Source organism: Haliotis cracherodii, unplaced genomic scaffold, assembly GCF_022045235.1.
Source record: "Haliotis cracherodii isolate W230 unplaced genomic scaffold, xgHalCrac1.p SCAF_8, whole genome shotgun sequence".
Classification (NCBI taxonomy): Eukaryota; Metazoa; Mollusca; class Gastropoda; order Lepetellida; family Haliotidae; genus Haliotis; species Haliotis cracherodii.
The window spans coordinates 36489275-36502742 of NW_027266341.1; the positions used below are offsets into that span (position 1 = coordinate 36489275).

General features: G+C 43.5%; 1 protein-coding gene across 1 annotated transcript; it reads left to right on the forward strand.

The window, feature by feature from the left end:
- Positions 1-7826: 7826 nt before the first annotated feature.
- Positions 7827-12361, forward strand: LOC139450452 (uncharacterized). Its single transcript, XM_071232158.1, has 3 exons — positions 7827-9417; positions 10818-11379; positions 12073-12361. The coding sequence occupies exons 1-2, from the start codon at positions 8163-8165 to the stop codon at positions 11360-11362; spliced, it is 1800 nt and encodes a 599-aa protein (XP_071088259.1). The 5' UTR covers positions 7827-8162; the 3' UTR covers positions 11363-11379; positions 12073-12361.
- Positions 12362-13468: the final 1107 nt, after the last annotated feature.

Genomic DNA, 13468 nt, shown 5'->3' on the forward strand with positions numbered 1-13468 from the left:
TCTGTACCCTCAGGTCTATGGACGCACGGACATTACACATACAAATTTCAATGTTAATTATGTAAGTTCAGTGGTAGCTTTATTAGCATTAGGCTCATGTTTGATACATTTTATGCACATGACGATAATATCATAGCAAACTCAATTACGGATTCTTTCCTTATAGTTAATATATCATACTGTTAACTTTCGGCCGACATTTAATGCATTGAACGAGGATGTATGCTTACATCGGGAAAGTAAAACACTATCGCACTGATATTCAACTTTTGACTCCTGAAGCTGGCTGATATTTCCAGTGCAAGTAGGTTTCAAAGCATTTAACAATGTACGTTTTGTTCAACGTCAACGACGTACGCATTTGTATTACTTGTTTCAATGCAACGCTGAATTTTAACAGGATATTTGAATAAACAACGTTTGTTCCTGCATGCATCGTTTTGTTTCAAACCGATCACATGACACAGCATTGGCGGTCAATCAGAACTAAACACTATACTGTGACCCAATGTCCCCTGATGGGAACTGTTAATATTAACACACTTGAACTCATACAACAAGATTTAAAGTAAGTATTTTTCTACATATAAGTTATAGCTGGCTTTTACCTTATAAGTATAGTTTTGGGCTGTGCATGCATAAAGACCTTGTAATGAAATACATATTATGTGAGCTGGTCATGGTGCATGGAAACTGTGAGCTTGGCACTTGATGACAACTAGTTGTGTTCCAGGCTTGTGGGGTATATGTGGAGGACACGCCCAAGTCCTAACCATCACTTGTGCTGCATTGATAACGGAATCACGTCCAAACACTGTGCTCACGGTTTCCTTCAAGGAAGCAGTCCACACAGTCATGTGTGTGCATTATTTAGGGTTGTATTAGTGTATTTATATTTGTTCATTTAGTTTTAATCATGTTGCATATATCACAAGCTGCATTTGAGGTTCGATGATTATCTAAAACGAATGTCCATGACATATTTCAAGTTATAGACTTAGACACTAGTAATAACAATGTTACATATTTTTATCAGGCATGTCAAATATCACATTCAATGCTGATAGATTCATCCAAAATTATTTTAAACTACCTCCCTTCGTTACCATGGAAAAATTGTTGATAAGTAGTTAAATTCATATTGCATCACCATCCTTTGTTACAAGGACTTGCAATTTTTATCCCCCTTTGGCGCTAACACATGTACAGACATATTTGTGTATTCGGTGTGTTTATTTGTGTTAAGGTTGTATTTTATTATCAAGTTATAATTGTATATGATGAATACCAAATACGTTAATAGGCTATGTTGTGCATACTACGCCAACTACTTTTTACATTTTGTAAACCTAGGTAAACCCAGAGCAGTATCATGTGTAATAGGTCATTCCATACGTAGCCTCGAGCCATGCTTGTAATCTCCATTAACAAGGAGACATTAGTTCACTGACGTTGTATGACTATGGTAGTCACATGTTTGTTATTGTTGTAATGTCACACTGTGTTTTCTGTATATGGGTTATGTGTATAAACTATGCTGATAAGAAAACACGTGACGACTGTAGTAAATCTAGAATTATTTACTCAATTTCTAAAATATATCACTCATAGACTGTATTCCCTGACATAGATAACTTTAACATTTATTTGCTTTTTTGCTTTTTGAATAGTACAACATCTTTGCAATTATTTTGTTATTATATATGTTCACTTGTGTTCAATCAATAAACGGAATCAAAACACTGTGCTTACTGTTTCCTTCTTTTTTCAAAGTTCCCCAAGTATACAATTCCCGGTACCAAGTGAGGTCTCTACTTATCATTATAAGAAGGGGCCTCATATGTTATCTATCGTTACAAAGTCGTGAACAACATCTGGGAACGTTGTCAAATTACCTGTCAATCTATTCAACGCGACACGCCAGCCAAGTGAGGCGTTTTATACAGCTATTCATTTCGAGTTATGGTGAGAGTGAAAAGGAAAAGCATGTTTGACACATAAACACTGGACCTGTGAAACCTGTTTGCCTGTATGGTAGGCGTCTCTCCTGAAGTATTTCGCTTCCCGGTCCATCAACTGAATCGTGGTTGTGAGGAGGCCAATGGTGAGATCATGTCATAGTGGGCGAGTCTGGAGCTCATAATGGGCGAGTGAACATTGCAGTTTGAATGTAGTCCATCTACTTTTTCTGTTACTGAATAACATGATCTGATCTCAATAAAAATGAACAGATGACACACTTTATATATGCTTTATTGTCGTCAACTTAATTAAGAATGGTTTCGGAAACAGGTCTCTTGCTTTGATTAACAGTCTCTATGAACTTTGTTTGATGCCAGTTTACGTTCAAAAGCTACTGACTATATTTAACATGTCACGCCCAAACTGTTTTCTTACTACCTGGAATGTTTAATGTTTTCATCATACGTACATGTTTTGATTTATTTGATTGTTTGTTACTAAGCTTTAGTAAGGACATCCAATACCTCAACCCATATGCAAACCTACTAATTTAATAATGGGATTAACTAACCTATAATTATCTTAGGGCTTGTAAACTTCCAAACACCTTATTTCATTTAAATGAGTGAGTGAGTTGGGCTTTACGCTGCTTTAAGCAATATTCCAGCAATATCACGACGGGGGACACTCGAAATGGGCTTCACATATTGTACTTTGTCGGGAATCGAACCCGGGTCTTCGGCGTGACGAGCTAACGCTTTAACCACTAGGCTACCCGACCGCCCCTTTTCCATTTAAAGTGATGTAACTGAAGCAGTGAAGAAGCAACTGAGAGAAAGCGTATCAGGTCTAAATAAATGTATTGCCATTTACGTACAACGTTTATTTTCATTTAGTGCTTCACACTAAAAGAGTTAACTGAAAGCATAATGCACTTTTTTGTTTGCGTCCATTACGTCACTTTCTCTTCCAATCTCTCACCATTTATGTCATACATCTTCTTATGACGTCATCAAGCTTTCAATCTCGTCATCACGCGTGCCATCGTCCACTGCGTTCTGCTAACATTTTCTCTATAAGGTTCAAACTGTCATTCTCTACTTTCAACATTTTCTTTTCTTCGCCTTTCGACACGACCGTTTTGGCTTCGCTTCACAAATCGTTACTGTTCGTCTTCTGAAACCGAACGACACTAAGGATGATCAAGGTACCCCTAGACTGACAACTGACAGCAGAGGTAAGGTAGTGTAGACGCATGTACAGCCGCGCAACTTGCCAGGCAAGTCATTTGGTAACGTGCAGGGGCAACATCCTTGGTACTATGTTTACGGCAATGCTGAAGAAGTTGTAATGTTCCTGCACTTGAATCGTAACAACAGTACGACACGGACACTCGGATAACATCCTCTGTGAAAATACCGATAGGTAGGTCAATATGTACATGCTACAATCACAATGACAGGGCAGTAGTAGTATTGTCAGGACAAGCACATGTCAATTATCGAGAATGCCTTTAAAGAATGTGTCCCTGGGACCAATGGACAAAACAGTAGCAAGCGATGTACTGAAAGGAACTGTGTGGGAATATTGTTTTGTGATAATGTGAGTAGAATATGTATTCCAGGATGTGAACCACGAAGTATTCTTTGTAGTCTGTGCTTGATAGAAGATCCCACTATTGCAGACGCAAGTGACTGAAAGTCACACATTCACAGTGACGATGATTCGCACCTTGTTCTCTGCAGAGGCGGTGTTTAAATAGGCCATAGTCAGTGTGAATATTCTCTTGCAATACGCGAGCAATAATTATAGATTATAATGGATCACCCTGAATAAATACATGATTTGCACAATTGTGTATGTAAACTAGTGATTGAGAATAATAACATCTTATTTTAGGCCAGTGAACGAATGATTGCATATGACGATGAAGATGCTGTGGTGGTGAATGTATGATAACTATTTCAAAAGTATGAACTTGTCCATATGGCCACGATCATTATTATGACAAGAGGTATGCACACTATTAGGTAGATATATCCAGTATTAATAACACTTTGTAAATACTCTTTACCTCATGGTCCTAACGCAGAATCCGTTTTTTCTTCTTTCTTCATATATGCAAAACTCGAGTTTACCTAATTGAGTGGATACGTTAATTTCAATTGACATGGCGTTTTTATGTTAAGTGACAGTGTATATTCAAGAGTAAACTGACCTAATAAGAAGCAGGATTAGTGACACTGTATGTAATGAGATGCAGCTATATCGAATTACTTACATCATATAGGTGTATTCACGAGCACATACAAATGTCGTTAGCAAAATATATAAATCTATATAAAATATCAACTCTAAAAGGACTCACACTTATGAATGTTCTTATAGAAAACTTGGCACACCGTTGGATCAAACACGCACTTGTTAGTATGTGAGAATTATTTACAATCTCATGACAAAAGGGTTGTTTTCTGAACTGTTCCCGGCTGCAAATTAAAAGCGGGAAGTACCGGGAAGAGAGGTACATTGGTTGTGATATACGTAAATCGTGTTTTAAAGTTTTACTAGAAGAATAACAGAAGAAAGAAATGTAAAGCAGCTTCTAAAATATTATACCATGGCATTTCATAATCCCGCATTCTGATTGGTCAGCCATCTGTATCGACTCTACGTTACACCACCTATTCTTCTGAGGATCGAATTGCCGCGAAAGAATATTAACATCAACATGGCTTTACGTTTTGCTATCACGTAAGGTGACGTCATGTCAACCGTGTCACAAAGCTTAGATTTCCCATCTGGAGACCTTTATGACGTCTCAATGGTAGTGTGTACTCTAGGAAAACAAAGGTCGCTTCATTTTCTTTAGGGATTAATAATGCTAACATGATATATGCCTACGTAATTGTATTGTGTCTTTTCAAAGTGGTTCAATTATTATGGTAATAACTATTATGTTTATGGTACAAGAAAGCAACCACATATGGAGATTCTTTGATTTAAACCTGAATTCGCCCTTTCAACCTTCTGAAACTATTTGACTGTATGCCACATCAAAACCAATTTCCACCTTATCTCTACGAAACCTTTACGTTGAATACACACAAGACTGATATTCTAAAAATGACGATTGGCATACGTCAGATTGTTCGGAATGTGTCTTCGAGAACGAAATATGTGCTACAACCGTTCACGCAAAGCGATTGAATATCAGACAGGCACTAATAATATGTGATCTGTGATAGATATTGCCAGTCTTCAATCAAAAAGAATTAATAGTATCTGCACAAGCTATCATATTCTAAATTGTTAGAGCACAGTATATTATGCACTGTCCACCAAATTGTCATTACGACATTACAAGTACTTGTACTACCTCCTTTCCAGCGTCTGTACCTCAGCAAAACACTTTTACCTGCCGTGACAGTGACAACAATTGTTGTCGTTGTAGTTGCCTTCGTCGTTGTCATCTGGAGAAGAAGACGAAAGTACACGATGTCCAGTCCAACTAAATAATTCATTACATTGCGAATACACGTGATGATTTCCAAAACACGGGACAGCAAGTAATGCAATAAACTGATTTGTTTCTTTTCCTGTGAGTGTGTGGAAAACCTTGACTTAACGTAGAGATGAGTTTATTTTTAATGATACATTTATACGATACATTTATATACCTATATAATCAGATTCCCATGATTACTACAAGTCATCCCTCACAAGCTGAAATAAAACTTTTACGAGACGACGACGAAACTCAAATGAGGATCTCGATGTCATGTCACGTGGGGTCCCTGACTCTGGAGAATCATATTGTATACGTACCCTCAATACAGAAGATCCACATCCACTGGGAAAGTGGCGACAACGACAGCCCGAGACATATACGAACAAACGAAATACTTGACAGCACATGACGTGTCATTGCTAGTAAATATAATGAATTAGGCAAGATGGTCTAATTTCACTGAGACGACCTAATACATTTAGTCACTCACTCACTGAACTATTTGAACCAGGTATACTGTTTATACTAAGTGGTTGTCATTCAGTAAATGAGTGGCTTAACCCGACTCACATAGATTATTGACAGATAGACAGACAGACAGACAGACAGACAGTTCATTTGACCAGGGGAGATCCGACCAACTCAATTGTGACCGACAAAATTGTATCAGAACATAATTTACACCGTCACATGGTTTAAGGTTTGTTCAAAGCTTGTCCAGTTGAGAAGACACTTTAACAAGATCTTGACATTTGTGGATTGCCATAGCCTCTGAAGATAACAACACTTACCATGAATCGCTTTGAGATATAAATCGTTGGCTTGTATAAAACGTACACTTATAAAACCGTCTTCAGTTGCACCTTGACAGTTTACGATATCTGACAACAGGAAAAATCATCAACTATTTCACTATATGTACATGTAAGTATATTTGAACAACCAGCACCTTGTATAATACCAATGTATGCCCAAGCTATTATGATATGACATGAATTATGTTACACGCACGTTGCCAAATTGGTGCATGTGTCATTTGACGAAAACATTAAGTGGCTCTGATTTGGGTATATATTGGTGTGGGTGGATGTGTAGTATTCCCATCGATATTTATACATGACCTGTTGTAAATAGAATGCAAGTGAATCAATGACATATTGGCTACAATGTGCCCCATGTAAATATTTACATTTAGTACTAACTACTAAATGACTTTATCGCGCGTATCCAAACCATGGGCTAATTACGTCTGTAACCCAATCACCCCTCGTAACTCGATCACCCCGGGCCACCACTCGGCACCGTGCCCGGGGAATAATCCCGCGCAAGCATCATCCCGCCCTTTGTTAGTCCGTCATTGGCGAGCAGCCCTTCCCCAAGTACACACGTGTGTCACTGTATCTAATCGCTTTCCCATTTTACGTTTCCTTTGTACCCAGTCGCGAACGTTTCGCCGATTACGCTTTGAATACCATCTATTCCAACACTCGCCGTATCGCATTTACACAATCGCGACCGTTTCGCCGATTACGCTTTGAATACCATCTATTTCAGCACTGGTCGTATCGCATTTATTCCGCTCTACTCCCGAACTTCACCCTCGGGACAATTTACGCTTGTGGAATACCAACTCACCACCCCGACTTTTCGTGATGCCTCCCAAGAGAAGAGCAACCGTCAACCACAAGCTTGTGAGGGGAGCCAAGCAGGCCAGGACAACCAGAAGACAAACCCCGGGAGTACACATTGTACAGGAGACAACAGCTGATGGTGAGTCTGCCAATTACGGAAATATCGAAGGTGGCAACAGAATTAACGTACAATCGGCGCAGCTTGTAAATGCCGCGCAGGTTGCCAACTCGGCTACCCAGGTAAAGGAGCAACTGGGAAAAATACTCCAGTTGCTGGAACATTCAGCGCCGGGCCCGGTTAGCGCAAACCAACAGGTAAGGCTTGGTTTTAGTTCTCCCGCCATTTCGCCCAACATAGGGAGAATCCCCGATGCGCACAACGAGGCCGACGGTGACGCGGCCCCAGCCAATCAGATCGCCGGATACGGGGATTCCCTTTCCCTTCCGTGCGGACGGAATAGACGCGCACGTCAAACAACAGGTGAGGGAAAAAATCTGGCGTGGCGAGTATGTCGACCTCGGCACAATACTACCAAACACCGAGGGAAGTCACGAGGACGGTACGATTACCATGGCGTATGACTCCTCAGGTAAGGTAATTTTTAAACCAATAAAACAGCAACCAAAGCGCCTGTCCCTGGCAAGCTGGACTTCAGCTTTCCACATTTTCATGTGTACTTACGTTAGTAGGCACTCCGAGGTCCGCACAACCAAGGGGTTGCTGTCCTACATGGAAACCATAAGAACGGCGGCACTTCGATTCGGGGGGGATGCCTGGTCAACCTACGACCAACAATTCCGACACAGAATGTCAAGGGACCCCTCACGACGCTGGGACAACATCGACGGGGAGTTGTGGCTGAAGTACATGGTAACACAGCCGGTACTACAACCAGAATCAGGCGGACGGGGCGCAATGACACGCGTACAGGGGGACATCGCCAGTCAGGTATGCTGGGATTTCAATAAATTTGGCTGTAGCAGGGTCAACTGTAAGTACACTCACAAATGCGGTAAGTGTGGCAAACATTCCCATAGCTCTAGGACCTGCTTTCGAGGGAATGGGGTCCAACCGACCCCATACAAGCCCAATCAGCCCTTTCCTAACAGAAAACCAGCCGGCAAGGCAGGTAAATTCAATGGCCCCTTCCCCCGTGGATCTCAATGAAATGTCACCCTGGTTACGCCAATATGCTAGGGTCAATTACAGAGATGCAAATTATTTATGGGTAGGTTTTAGCTTTGGCGTTAAGCTCGAGTTCCAGGGAAGCCGCACGGGTCGCCTGGCACGAAACTTGCGATCAGCCACACACCAAGATACGGCAGGCTACGTGAAACAAAAACTACAAAAGGAAGTCGACCTTGGCAGGATGGCGGGCCCCTTCAAGGACACCCCCCTAGACAACCTACAAGTATCCCCAATAGGCCTGGTGCCCAAGAAGCAGCCAGGATATGGTCAGCACCTGGGTAAGCATGCGGAGGAATTCCGTCTAATTCACCATCTATCCTATCCCAGGGGTAAATCTATAAATGACTTCATAGACACAGAGGCCTGCTCCGTTGTGTACGCCAGATTTGATGAAGCTACCCAGATGGTGCAACAACTGGGAAAGGGAGCATTACTAGCAAAATTCGACATTCAGTCGGCCTTTAGAATTATACCAGTCCACCCATCCGATTTCGAGCTGCTAGGCATCAGATTCGAAGGTGAGTTCTATTTCGATAAATGCTTACCATTTGGCTGCTCCATATCTTGCGCCATATTTGAAACGTTTAGTACCTTCTTGCAATGGTGCATGCAATCGCATCTTCCAACGTGTCCGGTCATGCATTACCTGGATGACTTCCTAACGGGGGGCACAGCAGGCACCAGCCACTGCTCAGACAACCTCAACGGATGCGTGAATACACTTGAACAGCTTGGGGTTCCTATTGCGCACGACAAGACGGTGGGCCCCACAACCAAACTGACATTCCTAGGGTTGGAAATCGACACCATTGCAATGCAGATCAGAATCCCAGAGCCCAAGATCAAGGAGGCAACAAGGGAAATCCAAGACATCCTGTCAACAGGTAACATCAAGGTCACAAAAAGGGCCCTTCAGTCCCTCATAGGCAAGCTTAACTTTATGTGCAGGGCTATACCAATGGCAAGGGCATTCAGCCGCAGGCTAATCGATCTGCTTAGCAAAGGTAAGCAACCATTTCACCACATTAGGATTACCAGCTGGGTCAAGGAAGACCTACAAATGTGGTTAACATTTCTTACGAGTTATAACGGCATTTCAGTGTTTCAGGACCAACTATGGGTGGACAGCGATTTCCTCCAGCTGTTTTCAGACGCAGCGGGTGGCGCCGGCTTTGGGGCCTACATGCAGGGCAAATGGTTTAACGGCGCATGGCCACCCCAGTGGGTGACGGATGGAACTACACGGGACTTGACGCTCCTGGAGCTGTTCCCCATCACACTGGCCATCCAAATCTGGGGCAAGCAACTCGCAAACAAAAAGGTCCTCTTTTACTGCGACAACCAAGCCGTCGTAACAATAATCAACAAGCAGTCAACCAAGGCCCCCAGAGTGATGAGCCTACTCCGTCGCCTAATCCTGCAGTGTCTCCGATATAATATTATGTTTAAGGCAAAGTATGTATGTTCCACTGCTAACACTATTGCCGATGCTCTCTCGAGGTTTCAGCTCAAACGCTTCCGAGAGGCAGCACCAGCCGCGGACCAGAACCCCACACCTATCCCGTGCAACATATGGCTGATCTGAGGCAGGAAGCCGGCAGACTCCTACAACAATCTCTGTCTACTAATACATGGGCCACTTACCAAACAGGCATCAATGCCTTGCACCAGTTCCGGTCCGCACACCAGCTACAAGAGGTGTGGCCAGTCCCGCTGGATCAGGTCGTAAACTTTATTTGCTTATCTGTCAGTCACTCACCACTCCCCTAACACAGTCAAGACTTACATTGCAGCGCTGTCTTCACATCACAAATTCCACGGGCTCACCGACTGTACAAACCATTTCCTGGTAGGCAAGATTGTAACCGGCTTACACAAATCAGCGGGCCGACCAGACACCAGATCTGCTGCAGGTAGTAACCAACAATCTGCCTCACGTATGCTCATCAGCATATGAAGCCAGGCTGTTCAAGGCAGTCTACTGCACAGCCTTCTTCGGTTTCTTTAGGGTTAGCGAACTCGTCCAAACTGGACCCTCAAAAACAGGTTGCGCCATCCAGAATTTAAGCTTCTCGGGCAACCCCCAGCAGCCTTCAATCCATTTACCACACTCAAAGTCTGATCAGTACAGGATGGGGACAACAGTTACAATGTCACCTATACCAGGTAATCCGCTATGCCCGGTAGTCGCCATCAAGCACTACCTGGAGGCGCGCCCCTCCGGCCCACAACATGCATTCGTCCACTTTGACCATTCCCCCGTTACAAGGTACCAATTCCAGGCACTCCTAAAAAAGGCCTTAGCACACAGCAACATAAACACGGCCTGCTATTCTTCGCACTCCTTCCGCATTGGGGCAGCCACATCAGCAGCCATGAACGGGGTGCCTGAACACCTCATACAACAATACGGCAGGTGGAAATCAGATTGCTACAATGCTTACATACGCTTACCAACAAATTCAATGTTGCACAATTAAATCAAATAGTCTTTCATGGTACTTACTACACTTCTTATTGTTTACAGTTTGGATGGTGGGATCCAGCTACATGGCCAGGGCACGGCAGTACTTGCTCCTGAAGGGCACCAGCCCGAACCAACCGAGGATGCTATGGCTGGCACGAGGGGGGATGAGGTGGAAGGAGCTGGACACCATTCTGGATGCACAGGTCAAGGCGACACGGCGCAGCCCCAGAGCCCTCATCATTCACCTGGGCTCCAACGACCTGTGCTCGGTCAAAGGCAGCCAACTCTACCTTGACATGGTGGCATCAATCCTTCGGATACAACTCCAGCTTCCTGACACCAAGATCATCGTATCCTCAATGCTGCCCAGGCGCTACTGGCACGATGCCAGGGATCCACGAAAGATCGAGGGGATGCGGAAGAATATCAACCGCCGACTGACCAACCGAGTCAAAGAGCTCGGCGGTACAACAGTGCCACGTCCCCAGATCCTGGCATCTGACAAGACATGGTACGCCTGGGAGGGCGTCCACCTCAGTGACAAAGGACTGTGTGTGTTTACGGACAATTTATTGCATGCCCTGGCGCTCGTTTTGCGCCAGTAAGGATATTATCTCCACTGGTTAGTGTTTCCTTTCAGTACATAAGCAAGCCAGGCAACAATGCTATCTCCGCGTATCGCGTGGCCGTGGGTGTGGGGTAGCACTCTGGTGCTTTGTGGCGGGGTTCTTGTGGGCTACACTGCTAGTAACAAATTAACTTGCTTCCAAATTAATACTCGTGCTTAAGGCTACCTGCTTTTCAGCGGGAACCTTTCCGGGGTTACCTGCTTCTCAGTGGGAACCTTGTCTTTCCCGACTTTTCAGCCGGGGAATCGTAGAATAACATACGTTGGGGCAAACAGTTGCCACGTATATGGGCCCGGCGGCGGAAGTCGTCTTGGCAAGCGGTAGCTGACAGTTGGGTCCGCGGCGGGAGCCGCACAATGGTTTTGCTAATGGGGCCGGGCAGTGGGATCTGCTTTGGCCGGCTACCTGGGGCCGGGCAGCGGCAGTCTGACTTAGGCCAGCAGCGTGGAGCTGCTTTTGGCAACGTGGGAGTTACCAAGCAATGGTAGCGTTTAAATATGCTACCGTGGGGGCCGGACAGCGGTAGCAGTCTCAGGCCAGCAGCGCTAGCTGCAATCGCCGTCGGCCACGCGCGTGGCCATGGCAACGGTAGCATTTTTGGTATATACAATTAGCAGCTAAGTAGCCCACTAGTACCTGCACACCCTCGGCCATTTAACCCAATCTCATCTTCTGTTTTATTACAGGCACGGGCACCAACGGCTCGGTGGCCCGTGCCTCTCCTTGGCATATCGCGGGATAATTACATTTAGTACTAACTACTAAATGACTTTATCGCGCGTATCCAAACCATGGGCTAATTACGTCTGTAACCCAATCACCCCTCGTAACTCGATCACCCCGGGCCACCACTCGGCACCGTGCCCGGGGAATAATCCCGCGCAAGCATCATCCCGCCCTTTGTTAGTCCGTCATTCGCGAGCAGCCCTTCCCCAAGTACACACGTGTGTCACTGTATCTAATCGCTTTCCCACCCACCCACCCACCCAGCTTGCCACTCCTTTTTCTTTCCTTTTCAGCCTGACATGTCCTCTTCACATGGAATGCTAATCACTTCTTTTCTTCAGCGTTTATTCTATTACAGGTACCAGCAGAGCGGATTGTATATATGTAAATAAACCTGTACATATGTAAAATAGGTTTTCAGAGCGCTTGTATATATGTACATACTTCTAAACGATTCTGATATATGTAAATAAACATGACTTCTTAATAGCTGTATATCTGTATATATGCAATACCTGTCTCAACAATAAACTATGTCGAGGTGTGCGGGGTTCTTGTGGGCTACACTGCTAGTAACAAATTAACTTGCTTCCAAATTAATACTCGTGCTTAAGGCTACCTGCTTTTCAGCGGGAACCTTTCCGTTGGCATATCGCGGGATAAACAGAATTTGTAGTTTACAAGATCGATGATCAATGGAAGCGCCCAAAGATCTGCAATGTTCACAAAAATTGGCTGAGTTTTCTTATCACATATAAAGAATAAATCAGTAATTGAGAAGACAGATATCAACAATGTGCCTGTCCATGGTGTTTTGCTGGGTTGCTCATATGGGGTTGTACTCGCTACTGCCCAGACCAATGTGCTCGTATCCACGTGCTCTCGATATTCACAGTTTCGATCCTTTCAGTTTCTAAAAAAAAACAGAAAACTTTTATCAATATTAATATCATCCCTATTTCATTTTGTACATATGCTTTATAAAGCACTGATATCGCATCAGATGACGATCATATGATGAGTAGATTAGTTGACTTTATTTATGTGAGTTGTTTGATTTGATGCGTTTATATTTCTTCATATACATATGATGCTAAAAATGAAAATGATGAAATATCCATCGTTTTTCATTGATATATTATTTTAAATATAACATACTCTTTATAAACTTTGCCGACTGTATGGTAGGAAAGTGTGGAATATAATGCCTTAACATGAACCTGATACCTAGTAATCTATGAATGTCTAATTCAAACTCACATTTGCTGTATTGGTAGTGATGTGTGAAGACATGGTACATTTATGGACAACAACGTTTTATCGTTTGTGATGTGGGTTCAGGTAAGTAGTGTATAT